General features: G+C 44.4%; 1 protein-coding gene across 33 annotated transcripts in view; it reads left to right on the forward strand.

Moving 5' to 3' along the window:
• Positions 1–15,420, forward strand: part of HECW1 (HECT, C2 and WW domain containing E3 ubiquitin protein ligase 1) — a 461,351-nt gene that overhangs the window by 185,154 nt on the left and 260,777 nt on the right. For all 33 annotated transcript variants that reach the window (XM_035253249.3, XM_078342276.1, XM_078342281.1 and 30 more), the window contains one exon: positions 6,983–7,307. In XM_035253249.3, coding sequence (XP_035109140.3) covers positions 6,983–7,307 — 325 coding nt within the window. The remainder of the gene's footprint in view (positions 1–6,982; positions 7,308–15,420) is intronic.

Raw genomic sequence — 15,420 nt, forward strand, 5'->3', positions numbered from 1 at the left:
TCTCTTGTGCCTGCCATTGGGTTGGGTAGGAGGTTTCTGCTTTTAGACTGTGAGGACCAGTGGGGGCGGGGGACCAACAACAAGTAGAGCTCTGGGTAAAGCTGCCCTGGCCTCGTCTCTGAACCCTCCAGCCCAAGCTATACCCACTTCTCCTATGCCGCCTCAGGGCTTCCCCTGTGCTTCTGCTAATCCTGTATCCGGACACCTGACCTATCCCAATGCAGTTCAGGAGCCAGGAACTCAACTCGAGAGATTCTGGCCACCAAGCCTTGTGCTTAAGGCAAAATAAGTGCTTAAAGAGTTCCTGAGCTCAAGGAGCAGAGCCCCATATCCAGGTGCACCCCAGCCCACACGTAACCCACATGTGCATTCATTCATCCAACAGAGTTTTTTATTTATTTGTTTTTTGAGATGGAGTCTTGCTCTGTCCGCAGGCTGGAGTGCAGTGACACAATCTTGGCTCACTGCAGTCTCCTCCTCCCTCCTCCTTCAAGCGATTCTCCTGCCTCAGCCTCCCAGGAAGCTGGGATTATAGGCAAGCATCATCACTCCCAGCTAATTTTTGTTGTAGTAGAGACGGGGTTTCACCACATTGGCCAGGCTGGTCTCGAACTCCTGACCTCATGTGATCTGCCTGCCTTGGCCTCCTATAAAGTGCTAGGATTATAGACGTGAGCCACCACACCCAGCCTCAACAAAGTATTTACTGAGCATCATCTACGTTCTTGCCAAGCACTACTTTTGCTGGAAATGCAGACATGAAGGAGCTAGGCTGGGTTGCGCTCTTGGTGCCTGCCTTCTAAGTAGAGGGGACCGATAAAAAATAAGTTGACAGGTAAGGCAGTTTTAGACAGAACATGTCATTCAGGCTCTGATCAAAATCTCCATTGAGGCCAGAGAGGAAGCTGTGTGATTGAGAAGAGCCACTGAATTCAGAGCGGAAGCTTCAGGGTAGAAGCTTCCCCTGGAAGTGATGAAGCCAGATAGACTTGGGAATGTGTTCGGAAGGCAACACAGCACGGTCGCTCAGTCCCTAATGAACTCACTTCCTGCGATGACCTTGGCTTTTGTCAAAGCCTTGTACAAGGGATCTGCCATTATATTCATGATTAAAAATCTCATAAGATCTTACTCACCACATTTCATTCTGTTCCCTACAGAAAGTCTAAGATGAAACATTTTGTTAAGAACTTGGAGGAAGAAAACAGTCCCTGTATTGTGATCATAAGAACTAAGCTTTCCTTTTATCTTCTTGGCTGCCAAGAAGCCCAGAGAACTATCTGAATCTCAATTACTGCAATTCTGTCTGTCAGTTTTATAATTTGGGAAGAATGCTTGAGAATGATAAAAGTGTCCTCTTACAATCGCCCATACACAGGCTCAAATCTCCGTTTCCCACCACACGATAGATGACCTCAGAATTTCTGTAAACCATTCTCAACTGGGTTTTCCAGCCACCTGAGGATAGTGATACTTGATAGCGTTTTTTGTTGTCGTGTTGTTCTTGTTCGTTTTTGGTGCAGGACACAGAGTCTCGTTGTGTCTCGCAGGCTGGAGTGCAGTGCATGATTTTGGTTCTCTGCATCCTCTGCCTCCTGAGTTAAAGCGATTCTCCCCCCCTCAGCCTCCCAAGCATATGGGATTACAGGTGCTTGCCACCACACCTGGCTAATTTTTTTTGTATTTGTAGTCGAGACAGGGTTTCACCATGTTTCCCAGGCTGGTTTCCTGACTTCAGGTGATCTGCCTGCCTCAGCAGTGCTGGGATTATAGGCGTGAGCCACCGTGCCCAGCTTTGATGGTGCTTTCCTGCAGAGAGCAAATGCTCAGAATTATTTTTGTCTTCCTTCATATCGCTGCTTCCTAATTTCTGTCTGTTTTGTATTTTCCGATTTTATTATACATGTCTTAGGTTGTAAATTTTCTCAAATCCTTTGTAGAAAAATGACAAGTTTGGATTTTTTCCTTTTAAAGTTCCATTATCCCCTGGTGGCATAAGAAAGCCAAGTCCTTGATAGCAAAAGCTGCAGGCGTCTACTGGATGAAAGTAAAATCTGCTCATGAAGTAAAAGATGTATTACGTTCTTTCTGCCAACTAAATAATGCCAGGTCCCATAACCTCATCTTGTATACTTTAATGAAGTTTCCTTCAAGCGCTGTGTGTTTCGCTTACAATTTTTGATTCCTTGGTGTCGAGGCAATTTTTAAGAGTTATTTTCTCTATAATAGACGTCCCGTTGTCTCTTCCTTTTCATTTCTGAGATGGTGCTCTCTCACTCACGGTTTTATATTCCAAGATAGAAACGCTGTTAACGGCTTTGTTAGATAGAAACTGACAGAGCAGAATCTTTTGTCTCCAGGTTCTTTAAAAAAAATCCATGCATAATAACTTGTTCCCTCCCTAGAAGTGATGATTTTCTGCTTTTAAGATTCTGTTTTGTTTACAGGTTTTGTTTTTGTTAATGTGCTATACTCCATGAGAATATCTTAAAACATATACCCGCAAGGCCTGTTCCAAGATTTGGGAAAAAAGAAAACGACCTTTGTTTAAGCATATCGCTTAATTCAAAACATTTCAACAATTACGATGTTATTTAAGTTGGAAAGCAAAACAAATAAACAAAACATCGGTGGGTCCTCTGCGACAAACAGGGAAAAAAAGCCAGAAGGCATTTTACTCCCTATAAAGCAGGGCACTTTGTACAGTGTATTTAAATTGCTCTCAGGGGCTCACTCATCAGACCCACTTTTCCAAGCATCAACTAAAATCTATGCTTGGCATAGCCCATAACTAAGGACATGTGATCACAACCAATAATTGGAAAATTACAGTGTTACTGAAACTATTGCTGATGTTCTTGTGGTCCTCCTATTAGCTCATATTGTCCATCACCAAAGGGAAAAGAAGGTGAAAGATACTCAAGTTATTAGTGGGTTGGAGAAAAGGCTGGGAGAAATTTAGTGATACCCATTGATTTCCCACACATACAGAGCCCGGGAGAGCCACCTTCTGCAGAGAAGAAAGAGAAAGGAGGTCTCATGTTGGGGGGATTGGTTTTAGAGATGAGGAAGAATAGCAGAGCTGTAAGACATTGGAATCACTGTCTAGGAAGAGAGTGGCCTTTTATCCAGGGCTACTTAAAAACAAGACAGAGCTTCGTCTATCTCCCACAGTTCAGATATGAAGAGAGAATGATTAAATTCTTCTTCTAGCCTGATGAGTCTATAGTATATGTTAGAAATGTTTGTGAATGCCTGGGAGAAACCTGTCCACAAACGAATTGCATGTTGAGCAATCAGCTCTGTCCACCTGCTGTGTTCAACAAGCAACTGCTGACATCTGCTCAGATGTGCTCACCACAAACCACACCAAATATAATCCAAACAGGGTAACTAGGTGAGGGTGGATGTGCTAACTAACTTGATTGTGGTCATTTTACTATATACCTATATATATATACACACACACACACACACTATATACACACGCACTATATATATACACACACACACTATATACACACGCACTATATATATATACACACACACTATATATATACACACACACTATATATACACACACACACGCATGTGCTCACACACATACACATATAATCATCACAGTGTATACCTTAAAATCATACAATTTTATTTTTCAATTTTCCTCAATAAAACTGGGAAATTAAAAAGGAGCAACTATTGTGGGTCTTTAATAAAAACACCTGTTTAGGACATAATGGAATATAATTTTATGTTTGCCCCTTCCTACATAACTTTGTGTTCATATCTTCCTTTTCATCTTTCTCTGTACCAGCTACTACTAAATTATCACGTCTTTCTGTGTTTCTTCTTCTTCTCCTTTTTTTTTGAGATGGAGTCTTGCTCTTGTTGCCCAGACTGGAGTACAGTAGCGCAATCTTGGCTCACTGCAACCTCCACCTCCCGGGTTCAAGCAATTCTTCTGCCTCAGCCTCCCAAGTAGCTGGGATTACAGGCACCACGCCACCACACCCGGCTAATTGTTGTATTTTTACTGAAGACCAGGTTCCGCCATGTTGGCCAGGCTGGTCTTGAACTCCTGACCTCAGGTGATCCACTCACCTTAGCCTCCAAAAGTGCTGGGATGACAAGCCTGAACTACCGCTCCTCATCATTGCATCTAGTTTTATAAGCCATCTTAAACTCTGGAACAAGAAGGAATATCACTGAGTAAAATGATTTCTATAAATTAAAGGCTAGGGGGCTTTTCATGCCAGGAATTATGCCAGGTGCAGGGGATATACAGAGGAGAAAACTTCACAGCGTAGGAGTGAACATGGACAGATCAACCAGCAACAGTATCTGAGAATCTCTGCAGGGGAATGGGATTCCTGTGCATCACGGAGCAGAAAGTTCCACTCTTGGGAATGAGAAGGAGGCCAGGAGCGGTGACAGCAGAGTTGGCACCGGAGCACAGATGCTGCCTCCGAGTAGGAATGGGGAGGATGTGTGCAAAGACAGGGCGGTGGGAAAGGGTGGGGTGCAAGGACGGCTTTGAGGCTGCCCTGCTTATCCCAGACAAATGTCATCGTTCCTATCCGGTCCTCTTTGACTAATGTTTCCTTCTCTACCTTTCCTCTCACCATGTGGACCGTGATCACTGGCATAATTTGACAGTTTCAGGAGAGTTCTCTAGTTTCCAGGGAATCCTGGTAAAAATACAACAGCAGAATTGTTGCCTTCAGCAAACAAAAAACACCCTATAATCCTTTTGAGGTCCCGATGGAAACCACGTAGATAAAAAATCTTTATCTTAGGCTCTTCAACATTAAGGCAAAAATATCTTACTCAGTCATAAACCTTACAAATAAAGGAGCCTCTCCCCTGAACACTGGTATATAGAGCACCTTTACAAATACACTTGCCACTTTGATTTCGTGAGAAAACCTGAGCGTTTCTTGAATTCAGTGCATGAACTTAAGTGTGAGGACTCTGCGGTGACATGAAGGAAGCTTGTTCAGTGATGAAGCCTGGCCGAGTGCCCATACTCTATGTCTCAGTGAGTTCTCCTTCCTAAAGCATTACCAGTAGGATCTTAGCAGGAGATTTTTATTTATTGAGCACTTAATATACTAAGAGCTTGACTTGCACTGTCTCACTAAATTCCGACAACAGCCCATTTACAGAGGAGGAAACTGAGATCCAGAAAGATTAAATCGTCCAGGGATAGACCCGTAGCTGGGAAGCAGGTAGGTGCTGCCTCCTCAGCTTTGATCATGGTGTAATTCATAATTATATACTTGACTATTGCACCTAACTCCAAGTAGGTTTGAATCTCTGTAATGCTATAACATGATATGAGTCCACTTACAGTACATGGGAACTAAACAAACCTTGAGCTCTTGCAGAAGCCTGTCTGTTTTGGGGATTTTTACAAAGGTCTCTGGACAGAGCCTCCCGGAGAGGTGTCAGCTTACTGAGATCCTCCCTGAACTGCCCAGAATAGCCATGGTGCCTTTAGATGGGTGGGTGGTTCCTGCTTCCCTGACCTCCAGCACTTTGCCTGTCTTCCTGAGAGGAGGGATGGTCTCCAGGCAACACCATGGTCCATCTATTTTCATACTGCTGTAGTGACAGGCATTTTGAAAAAATAAACATGGTTCCAATAGGGTGATGAGATGCTTTTTTGGAGTCTGGCTTACCTGCCTGTTATAATTGTACAGCATCCACCAGTAGGAATTCCAAACAGGAGACACAGATGAATGAAAAGGCCTGCCTGCCCCATGGCCATAGAGGACCAAGACTCACAGAACGCCAACACTGTGCTTTCTCAGGCTAATAGACTTTTTACAATGTCCCGGTCTTGGAGAATGGAAAAAGCGTGTTAGTTAAATCACTGCTAACTAGATTGATGTAACCCAAAACATAGACTGTTGCTGTAATCTGCAGATCATGGCTGGTAAACAAAAGTCAATAGCTTGCCTTTGGTTGAGGTGCATTAGAAGTTACAGTTCCTGGGATCTAAACCTCATGCGTCAACACTTTTTTAGGCCTCAATCTTCCCATCTTGAAAACTAGGTATAGAACAACATGAACTTCAACAACCAGGACCCCCAGAAATGTTCATTTAAACCCAATTTTAGCACACTTTGATGGACTCAGAGTCGCCCTTGCTTGTTCCTAAAACAAACCCCGTGGGGGAGTTCTGTTTGCTGCCTGTCCTTGTGTGTTATCAGAGTTATCTGTTTCCAAAACGAGTTATTGGTCTGCATCAGCTTGGCTCATTTTAAGTGCTCAAAGTTGTAAACAATACAAATATGCATCTTTTTCTCATCAGATACAATGTTTTCTACAATCACATTGGCTGTATCCAAGGGAGATACAGTCCTTTGAGATTGGATTTGATTGAAAATCATGGTGTTCAAAGGGTACTAGGATGTTTGAAGTCCTTTGTAGACATTTCATATGGCCGAAGGCATTCTGTAGAGTGAAAGGTTGTAAACGGAGAAGTGGCTGCCTCACCCAGCAGGGGCCACCCCGAATTCTGGGCCGTGAATGCTGCAGGGATCACTGAGAGGTGAATAATGATCATCATTTGTTTGCCTTAAAGAAGGATAAAATCAGATCCAATCTAAATGATGTTGGAGAACTCGAGGGACGGCATCTGGTTGGGGAATGGTCACACCTTTAGGGTCGTTCTATACATCCCAGTCCTTCTGGGATCAAGTGGGTTAGACCAGGAGAGGCAGAGACTCCAGCAGAGTATGGAAACGAAGGGCACCCTGGTGCACTCGTGTTTTTGTTCCTGCTGTCCCCGGGTGAACCCAGAGCTGCAGCCTTTGTCACGAGGAAGATGCTCTAAGCCATGTTTCAGATCTGCCCAGCAGGGCAGCTCACTCACAGCGCGTGTCTCCCAGCACATCTTTCTTTCATTTTCGTGTGATGACAGCAGCTGAGTTGCCAGTGTGCCCTGACCCTGCTCGCTGTCTCTTTGCTCCCACAGAATCTGTACCAGAACAGGTTTTTAGGCCTGGCCGCCATGGCGTCTCCTTCTAGAAACTCGCAGAGCCGACGCCGGTGCAAGGAGCCCCTCCGATACAGTTACAACCCTGACCAGTTCCACAACATGGACCTCAGGGGCGGCCCCCATGATGGCGTCACCATTCCCCGCTCCACCAGCGACACAGACCTGGTCACCTCGGACAGCCGCTCCACGCTCATGGTCAGCAGCTCCTACTACTCCATCGGGCACTCGCAGGACCTGGTCATCCACTGGGACATAAAGGAGGAAGTGGACGCTGGGGACTGGATTGGCATGTACCTCATTGGTGAGTAGAATGTGCCAAGTGTATTATTCATCATTCACTTTTACATAGGCTGTCTCATTTTAATAACCTCTACCATATAATTAAAATAGACAGGGAACTGTGTTATATGCCAGGTCCGAACACACTGAAGACCACTGTTGCCTGACCTTGCTTTTCTGCAAAGTGGACAGTAAGGCCTCTCCTGCCATCTCTATTCCATGGAAGAAAATCATGAGATAGAGTACAGTGAGGTGTGGTTAAATGCAGACATCATCATTTGCAGCTATCGAAGCTCTTCTACTTGTGAATAAGTTAATATCAAAAGCCTGTTTTTAAATCTATGTGCTTATAAGACAAAGTAACACCATATGCCCAACCAATGTGTGCACATCTATGTGGAGGTAATTTCACTTTAGTTTCCAGCATAATCTTCACCAGCTCTTCCAACATTCTTACTGCTTTGTATTCGACAGACAAGCTGGGGATTATACATACAGGCATGGTGCTGGGGAAAGTTGACTTGCCTCACTCTTTAGGTGGAGATTTATTCAAAATTTTGGAAGTGCCAAAGTTGAAAGTTTACTAGAAGAAATGGTTCTATGTGAATTTTCTAAAGCCTTTGGAAACAAAATAAATTATGCAAATAAGTTGGATGCTGAGGCAATTATTTTTATGAAAGTTTCACCATTCCCGCAGATTGGTTTTGAAACTAAATCTTGTAATTATGGAAGCCAATTTAAATGAAAAATATATTTCATCTATTTTATGTAATAGAATCAACTGTCCTGGAAATTGATGTGTTACCCAAAAGTCGAGTTGTAATTGCTGGAAGGCCACCACAGTCAACAGATTCTAACACACTGAAGACCACAGGTCCATCCGAGGCCAGGCCTTCTGCTCTAACTTCGTGTTGTGCAATATTTGCACATTCAGACACACAACACCGGATTTAACATCACAGAAAGTTATGGATTGTTATGAGTAGTTTAAAGCCTTGACAGTTTTTCTGATAAAATAAAGAGGATCTTATCTGACTAACTAGTTCTCAGGGAAATATTCTTGGGTCTCTTAAAGGTTTTTCCATCAACTTAGTTAGCATGTTTATAATACACACATTCATGTAAAGATGGAGATGCGTACATTGTGGAAATTTTTACACAAATAGCTGTGACTAGCTGAACCGGATTTCTGAAAGTTAAAATTTAATTTGTTTCTGAAAAAAAACAGTTATTGACTGAAAGTAGATACTATTGATCAAGAACAGAGATTGCAAAATAACAGCCCAATGAGCATATTTTTGTTTCATTTACATTGTTTTGTTTTAAATTTTGATTGATCAGCCACACTTAAAATGTAGAGGTTTCAAGTTGAAACCAAACTTTCTAGCTTCTTTTGCAAAAGCCGCCAATTTGGCAGCCTGAGCCTGTGATACCACATGGTTCTAATCTGCTGGAGTTAAGCATCTGCACCCCACTCCGCCTCCCCACCCCCTCCAAGACTGGCCTGTGACCTTCAGTGTTGCCACAGTCCCCTCCCACCCATTCCAACCTTCATCTTGAATATTTTGTGTTTAGCATCTGAGGCAATTAGGTTTAGGGCTCTGAATCTAGGATTTTGGTTTGGTTTGGTTTGGTTTTTGGGTTTTTTTGTTGTTTGTTTGGTTTGGGTTTTTATCAAGATGGAGTCTCACTGTGTTGCCCAGGCTCAAATCAAACTCCTGGCTCAAGGGATCCTCCAGTCTCAGCCTCCCAAAATGCTGAGATTACAGATGTGAGCCACCATGCCTGGCCCAGGTCTAGTTTTGGGTAAACTCCTTACAAGGGCATCTTCTCGCAGCTGGTGAGTGCTGACGCTATTCCTTGAGTCAGGGACCCACTGGAAGAGAAGCCTGTTTGGGGAGAAGGTAATGAGCTCAAGGTGGAATTACTGAGTGTGGGACACCTGAGGGATGTGCGACCACAGTGAATGAATGAATAGGTCTGAAGCTCAGCCAGGGATCCTCACTAGGGTTGTAGATTTGGGGTAACAGACACCTCGGGGGTGGATAAGCTCTAGTGTTGTGTTCAGAAGGAGAGCACCGGATAGTCACAATGAGAGAGGGGCAGGGGAGAGGCAGACAAGGAACTCAAACAGAAGAGAAGGAGGTGGTGAAGAGGCAGGACAATGAGGACACTGGAAAGGACAAAAGAAGAGGGTGGTAGAGGAGGGGGTGGGTAGCCAGATATTACAAAACTCCATGAATGAATAAGATCTGGTGTTATCATGACATTTTGACTGAGACAAAAGTAACCACAACTCATCATCCTAGAACCTTAATTTGACAGTTTGTTATTCTCATTGTGGCTACACATATATAACTGTGAAGTTATGTAATGCAAAATGCCAACACTTTCACAGCATAGCATTTCAAAAATAACTTCCCAATCCGAAAGTGTCTGTGAATCTTAAAAGTTAATAATGTGTAAGTCCTTCGTATCTTATCTTCCGCATTTACCGTGCTACGCCAGAGATTAAATCAGAGATCTAGGCTGAGAAACGTAGACATGGTGATTTCATCTCATCTGTCACTTCATGAATGAGGTGACTCCGTGGCTCCCACAGTCACACAGCTGCCTCCCCTGGCACAAGACTTAGGCTGCCACAAGTGTAGCACAGCGTTGTGGTGCAGTGATGGGTATGGGCCATGCCACATCCATGAGCCCTGAGACGTCCAGCACAGGCCAGGGTTGTGACGCTTTCAGCCTGGTAGACTCCTGGAGCTCTCAAAGCAAACAGGACTGTTCTGCGGTAAGAGGGTGAAAATGCCTGGATGTGGAGGGGGGTGGGGAGCGTGTCGCTGCTGATTTATGGATACCGACTCTGAAGAATTAAAGTTTTTCCTTGACATCAGGCACCCTATTCGAATCTAAAAGAGCAGAAACTGTATTTCTCAGTTAAGACACAAAAAGAACTCTTGAGTCCAAAGAAACAATATGAAGGAGAAGCCACAGATGAGGAGAAAGTGGCACTGATTTTTAGGAGCTCTTCTATCGCTGTATGCTTAGAGTCCCTTCTTCTATAAGAAATTGAGCTTCTGCATCATTGGCTTAGTAATAAGAAAGACAAATAGATTCTCCCAATATCTCCTGTCCCATTATTATTATTGTTGTTATTTTCAGACAGTCTTACTCTGTTGCCCAGGCTGGAGTGCAGTGGTGTGATCTTGGCTCACTCCAACCTCTGCCTCCTGGATTCAAGTGATTCTCCTGCCTTAGGCTTCCGAGCAGCTGGGACTACAAGTATGTGACACCACGCCTGGCTAATTTTTGTATTTACAGTAGTGATGAGGGTTCACCACATTGGCCAGGCTGGTCCTGAACTCCTGACTTCAGGTGATCCACTCACCTTGGCCTCCCAAAGTGCTGGGATTACAGGCATGAGCCACCATGCCCAGCCTCGTGCTATTATTTTGTAAAGCCATACATGGTCCAGCCACAGTGGGAGAATCCTGGGAGATCTTTTCTAAGATTTGGTGGTCAGAAAGCATGAATTACTCTGAAAAATGGAAGCCATATCTTTTTTCTGATGGGTGTAGGAGACCTGGGTAGTATACTGATTCTCTCTTTTAATCAGTCATGGGTTCACTTGCTCATTCCACTCCTAACAGCAATACTACGTTTGTCGTCCACTCTTCTGTTATAGATTATGGTATGGAAACCATAGCTATAATTTTTATTTTCAACAAATCAAGAGAAAATACATTACTTGTTTCTTAGGTATTCTGTTTCTATAAGCTTCATTAGAACTTTCTGATTAAAATTTTCATAACCTACAAAGATCCTTTCTCTTATAAACTGTGGAGCAGGTGGTAGGACTCCACGCACCAGAAGAAATACATACCACTCAGAAAATACATGAGAAACTTATCTCTACATGTTCTGTACAAAACGTACGCTGACAGAAGCTTAACCAGTACTGATGTGAGCTAGTGTTTCAAGTTATTATTAATGGTTTTACATATTAAATATCATAGAGATTTGCAATAGAGGGCCCTATTTTTAGCCCAGATTCTAAGCAGAAATAGCTGCTTATTAGATGTTGGACACTGTTCTAAGACCACTAGCTGTATTAGCTCAAGGAATCCTTACAATAAGATTTTGAGGTAGGTACTTATAGTATGTCCCCATTTTGTAGTGAAGGATTAAATCAACTGCCTAAGATCACATAGTAATGGTAGATTTAAGTTTCCTTCCTCAAAGGGGATGTACTATTGCTCCCATAAAGAGGCTTTTATCATGACAAAGAATGCAGAAAATAACAGCCTCCTGGTAGAGAGACCAGAGCACCCATTGCTCACTGAGGTGGAGAGCAGGACTTGGCCCACAGCATCCATTCCAGTTCTCCTCCCTTCCCCTCCCCCCTCCCCCCTCATGCCTTCCCCTAGTGCAGAATCTGGTCCTCTAAATTTTCGTTTCCCAGATTCCTGTGCAACCACGTTCTGGATGCAAATTCAATTCATGTAGCTGTACCTGTGAAAGATCGGGAAGTGAATATGTGAAATGTGGGGATCTGCTCTTTGGCCTGTGGCTACTACAAACATGGCCTTGAGAAATGGAGCTTTCCTGCAGCAGTGTCCCAAATCTACTCTCTAGCTTCCTGGGAGCCAAAAGGCAGTGGGGGTGGGGACAGGCTCTGCTTGCCACAGGCTGGTCACTGTCTTTGTGGGTGGAGAGGCAGCCACCATGGCCTGGACAATGGCCTCCTGCTCTCCAGATTGCAGTGACTATACTGAGTTTTCGTATTTAGCAGGTCCCAAGGCAGCCCATGTGAGTGACGCAAAGGCAGCAGCCTCCTTGTAGCGCCAGTTAAGCAGAGTTATCCTGATTCCAGAAGCCCCACCTAGAGTCCAGTTCTCCAGCACCGAACTCCCTGTATTAAATCCCTTTCTGCATAAAACACATAGACTGAGTCTGGATTTCTGCAGCTGACCCTGCCAATGCATTTGGATTCCTGAGCAAAGACTAAGTAACTTTTCTAACAACTGGTAACAAATGCCTTTGGGGAAGGGTTTGACCTCTCAGCCCCAATGGCCCAGGCAAAAATACAGACTATTCTATTTCTCCTGGGTGATATTTGTGATTAAATGTTATTGTTAGTGTGAGGGAAGGGGCTGTTTATCAGGACAGATAGCCAGTCCTTTAAAATGTATTGTGTTTAAATGTCTACAGCAAAATATACTTTTTAGCATTAATATGGGTTGGTTTTGTTTTTTGCTTTTTTTTTTTTTTGAGACGGAGTTTCACATTTGTTACCCAGGCTGGAGTGCAATGGTGCGATCTCGGCTCACTGCAACCTCTGCCTCCTGGGTTCAGGCAATTCTCCTGCCTCAGCCTCCCGAGTAGCTGGTATTACAGGCATGCGCCACTGTGCCCAGCTAATTTTTTGTATCTTTAGTAGAGACGGGGTTTCACCATTTTGACCAGGATGGTCACAATCTCTTGACCTCGTGATCCCCCCCCCCCCCCCCTCGGCCTCCCAAAGTGCTGGGATTACAGGCTTGAGCCACCGCGCCCAGCCGGTTTTGGTGTTTTTTTTTTGTTTTTTTTTTTTGCCATCCTCTTCATCCTTTTCTGATTCTTCCCACCTCCCCTTTATCCTTTTCTCATTTGTGCTCCTGTGTTTCCTTGATAATTTACCCACTCTCATACTTTCTATATTCTAATGAAATTACCTGTTTTCTTGAATAAATCACCAAATATATTAGAAATTCCCTGAGAACATAGACCATGTCTTGTTCACCAGTGTATCCCCAAGGTTTAGCACAATGCCTGGAACAGAGCACAGTACCCAACATCCATTAGCTCACGCATGAATGGACATCCTCCTTCCAGGTGTTACTGTCCGTAAATCCCTATGAATATGAAAGGGAATATCCCAGGGATCGGAGTGGATAAATTCAGGGAAATACTGTCCCTTGGAGAACTGCTATAATGAGGCAAATTTCTACCTGGGTGTGAGACTCGTTATATCTGTGCTGAAGACCCAGGGAGCTAGGAAAATATTATGCCTTTTTGCAGAAATGAGGCAATTACTGTAAAAGATGTATTATGCAATCTTCTTAGCAACCCAAACAGGGCTGTGAGCACAACTGTGAATAAAAAGACAGGCAAATTTTGCAAACAAGCGATTTTCCAAAGGATACAAACAGTTCTTATCGGTAATGAGTGTTCATTTGCCCAGTCATTTTTTGCCAGAGAAGGGGCAGCCTAAAATGTGCAATCCACATAGCAGATTACAAGTAGGCTTAGCAGTTATCTCATTTAGTGCTCCCCTGTAAGACTGAAGTTTTATTACTACTCCCCACTTTGCAGATGAGGAAAGACTGTAGAACTGACACTATTGGCAAATGGCATGAAAGACCTCGAGAGCTGGGCCCTTTGGCTTCAAGTTCAGTGCTTTTTGCACTTCATCTCTGTTTTCTCAGTCCAGACAGATGCAGCATGTGAACCAGAGAGAATCAGGAGAGAAAAGAGCAATCATGAAAAGAGCTCTCTGCAGAGCCGGGACTCTGGGCCTGCCCTCAGGAGCCCTTTGCCCAGATTGTCCCTCCAGCCCCTGCAGTGGATTTGGACTCTCAAAACCTGGTTTTCCCCACACCCTCAGATCCACCTCACTCAGATTATTTCTGGTGAAGTGGAAACTACAAGGGCTCCATAGAAGACCAACAAATTCACATTCCTGTCTTAGTCTGCACTGAAGTGTGGGGTCTGGAACCAAGAAGGTGGCAGGCAGCTTAGTATTCTCAGATCTATCCTCCCCAAGAATGCTGCATTTCTCTCCAGACTCTGGTTTTAAAGAGGACATGGATGGGTTGCAAAGTGATGAGCAGATAAACAGCAAGAGGTGAAAACATGCAGTCATCAAGAGCTCCTCCCAGTCCTTGTCTCCTCCCTCAGTGCTCTCCTGACCACCCCCTGGCTGCCTTCCTTGTCACTCTCTGTCACAGCACCCTGTTCTTTTCCTTTCCATTTTTTTTTTTCAGTTTGTGAGATGGGTCTCCATTTTTTTTTTTTCAGTTTGTGAGATGGGGTCTCGCTCTGTTGCCCAGGCTGGAGTGCAGTGGCATGATCTTGGCTCACTGCAACCTTCACGTCTTGGGTTCAAGCGATTCTCCTGCCTTAGCCTCCTGAATAGCTGGGATTACAAGTGTCTGCCATCACACCCAGCTAATTTTTTTAGTAGAGATGGAGGTTTCACTGTAATATTGGGGTTCAGGGGTTCAGGGTGCCCTCAGCTTCCCTGAGAGGATGTTTCTCCAGGTTTGTGGTCTCCTGCCCTCTCAAGAATGAGAGAGGGGACCACAGCACAGTGTGCAGCAAATGTCGGACTCAAAAGTGTTTGTAGAAAGTGATTTATTTAGAGAGAGCGAGAAACAGGAGGTGAAAGAAACAGCTAACTCTCACACTGAGTGAGAGAATCCAGAAAGATGGAATCCAGGAGAGGAAAGCAGCTTCCACACTGGGTGGAAGGGAATAGACAGAGATGGAGTTTAGGAGGCGAAGACAGGCTTCCACGAGAGAGTGTGGAAGGGGACTCCAGAGGGGAAATCCAGGAGAGAGAAAGATGGCTTCCAAAAAGGGAGTGCTCGTGGAAGGGGACCCAAACATGGAGTCCAAAGGGGTGTGGAAGAAGGGGACTTTTAACCTGGGAGGAGCCCCCACCTTCTCTAAGACCCCAGGTCAATGAAAGAAGTTCCTTAGAACTTCCACTGGACTGATTGACTCTTAGTTTCTTCCCATGCCCGTGAAATTCAAACATAAACCAATAAATCTCCAGATGGAGAGAGATAGGAGGGGGGCATGGTGCTGGGAAGTTCTTGCCCTTAAAACTATGCCCCCTTGTGGACACAGAAAGAGAACACATTCCCTCATTCCCCACCTCTGAACAGAAAAGCCCAACTCCTGTTGGAACACGGGCGTGGATCCTCTTTAACTACTTCCTGCTGAAATGGGGCATAGAAGGGGCCCTGCAGCTGAGCTTTCCTCCAGAGGGGAGCCTTTCAGGGTGCAGGTTGGTCTAGAGGTCCACGATACAGCTCACAGGCCAAGAACATCTGAGGTTCCAGCGGCAGGATTATTTGTGACCTTATGGTTCT

This window comes from Callithrix jacchus, chromosome 11 (assembly GCF_049354715.1).
Source record: "Callithrix jacchus isolate 240 chromosome 11, calJac240_pri, whole genome shotgun sequence".
NCBI lineage: Eukaryota > Metazoa > Chordata > Mammalia > Primates > Cebidae > Callithrix > Callithrix jacchus.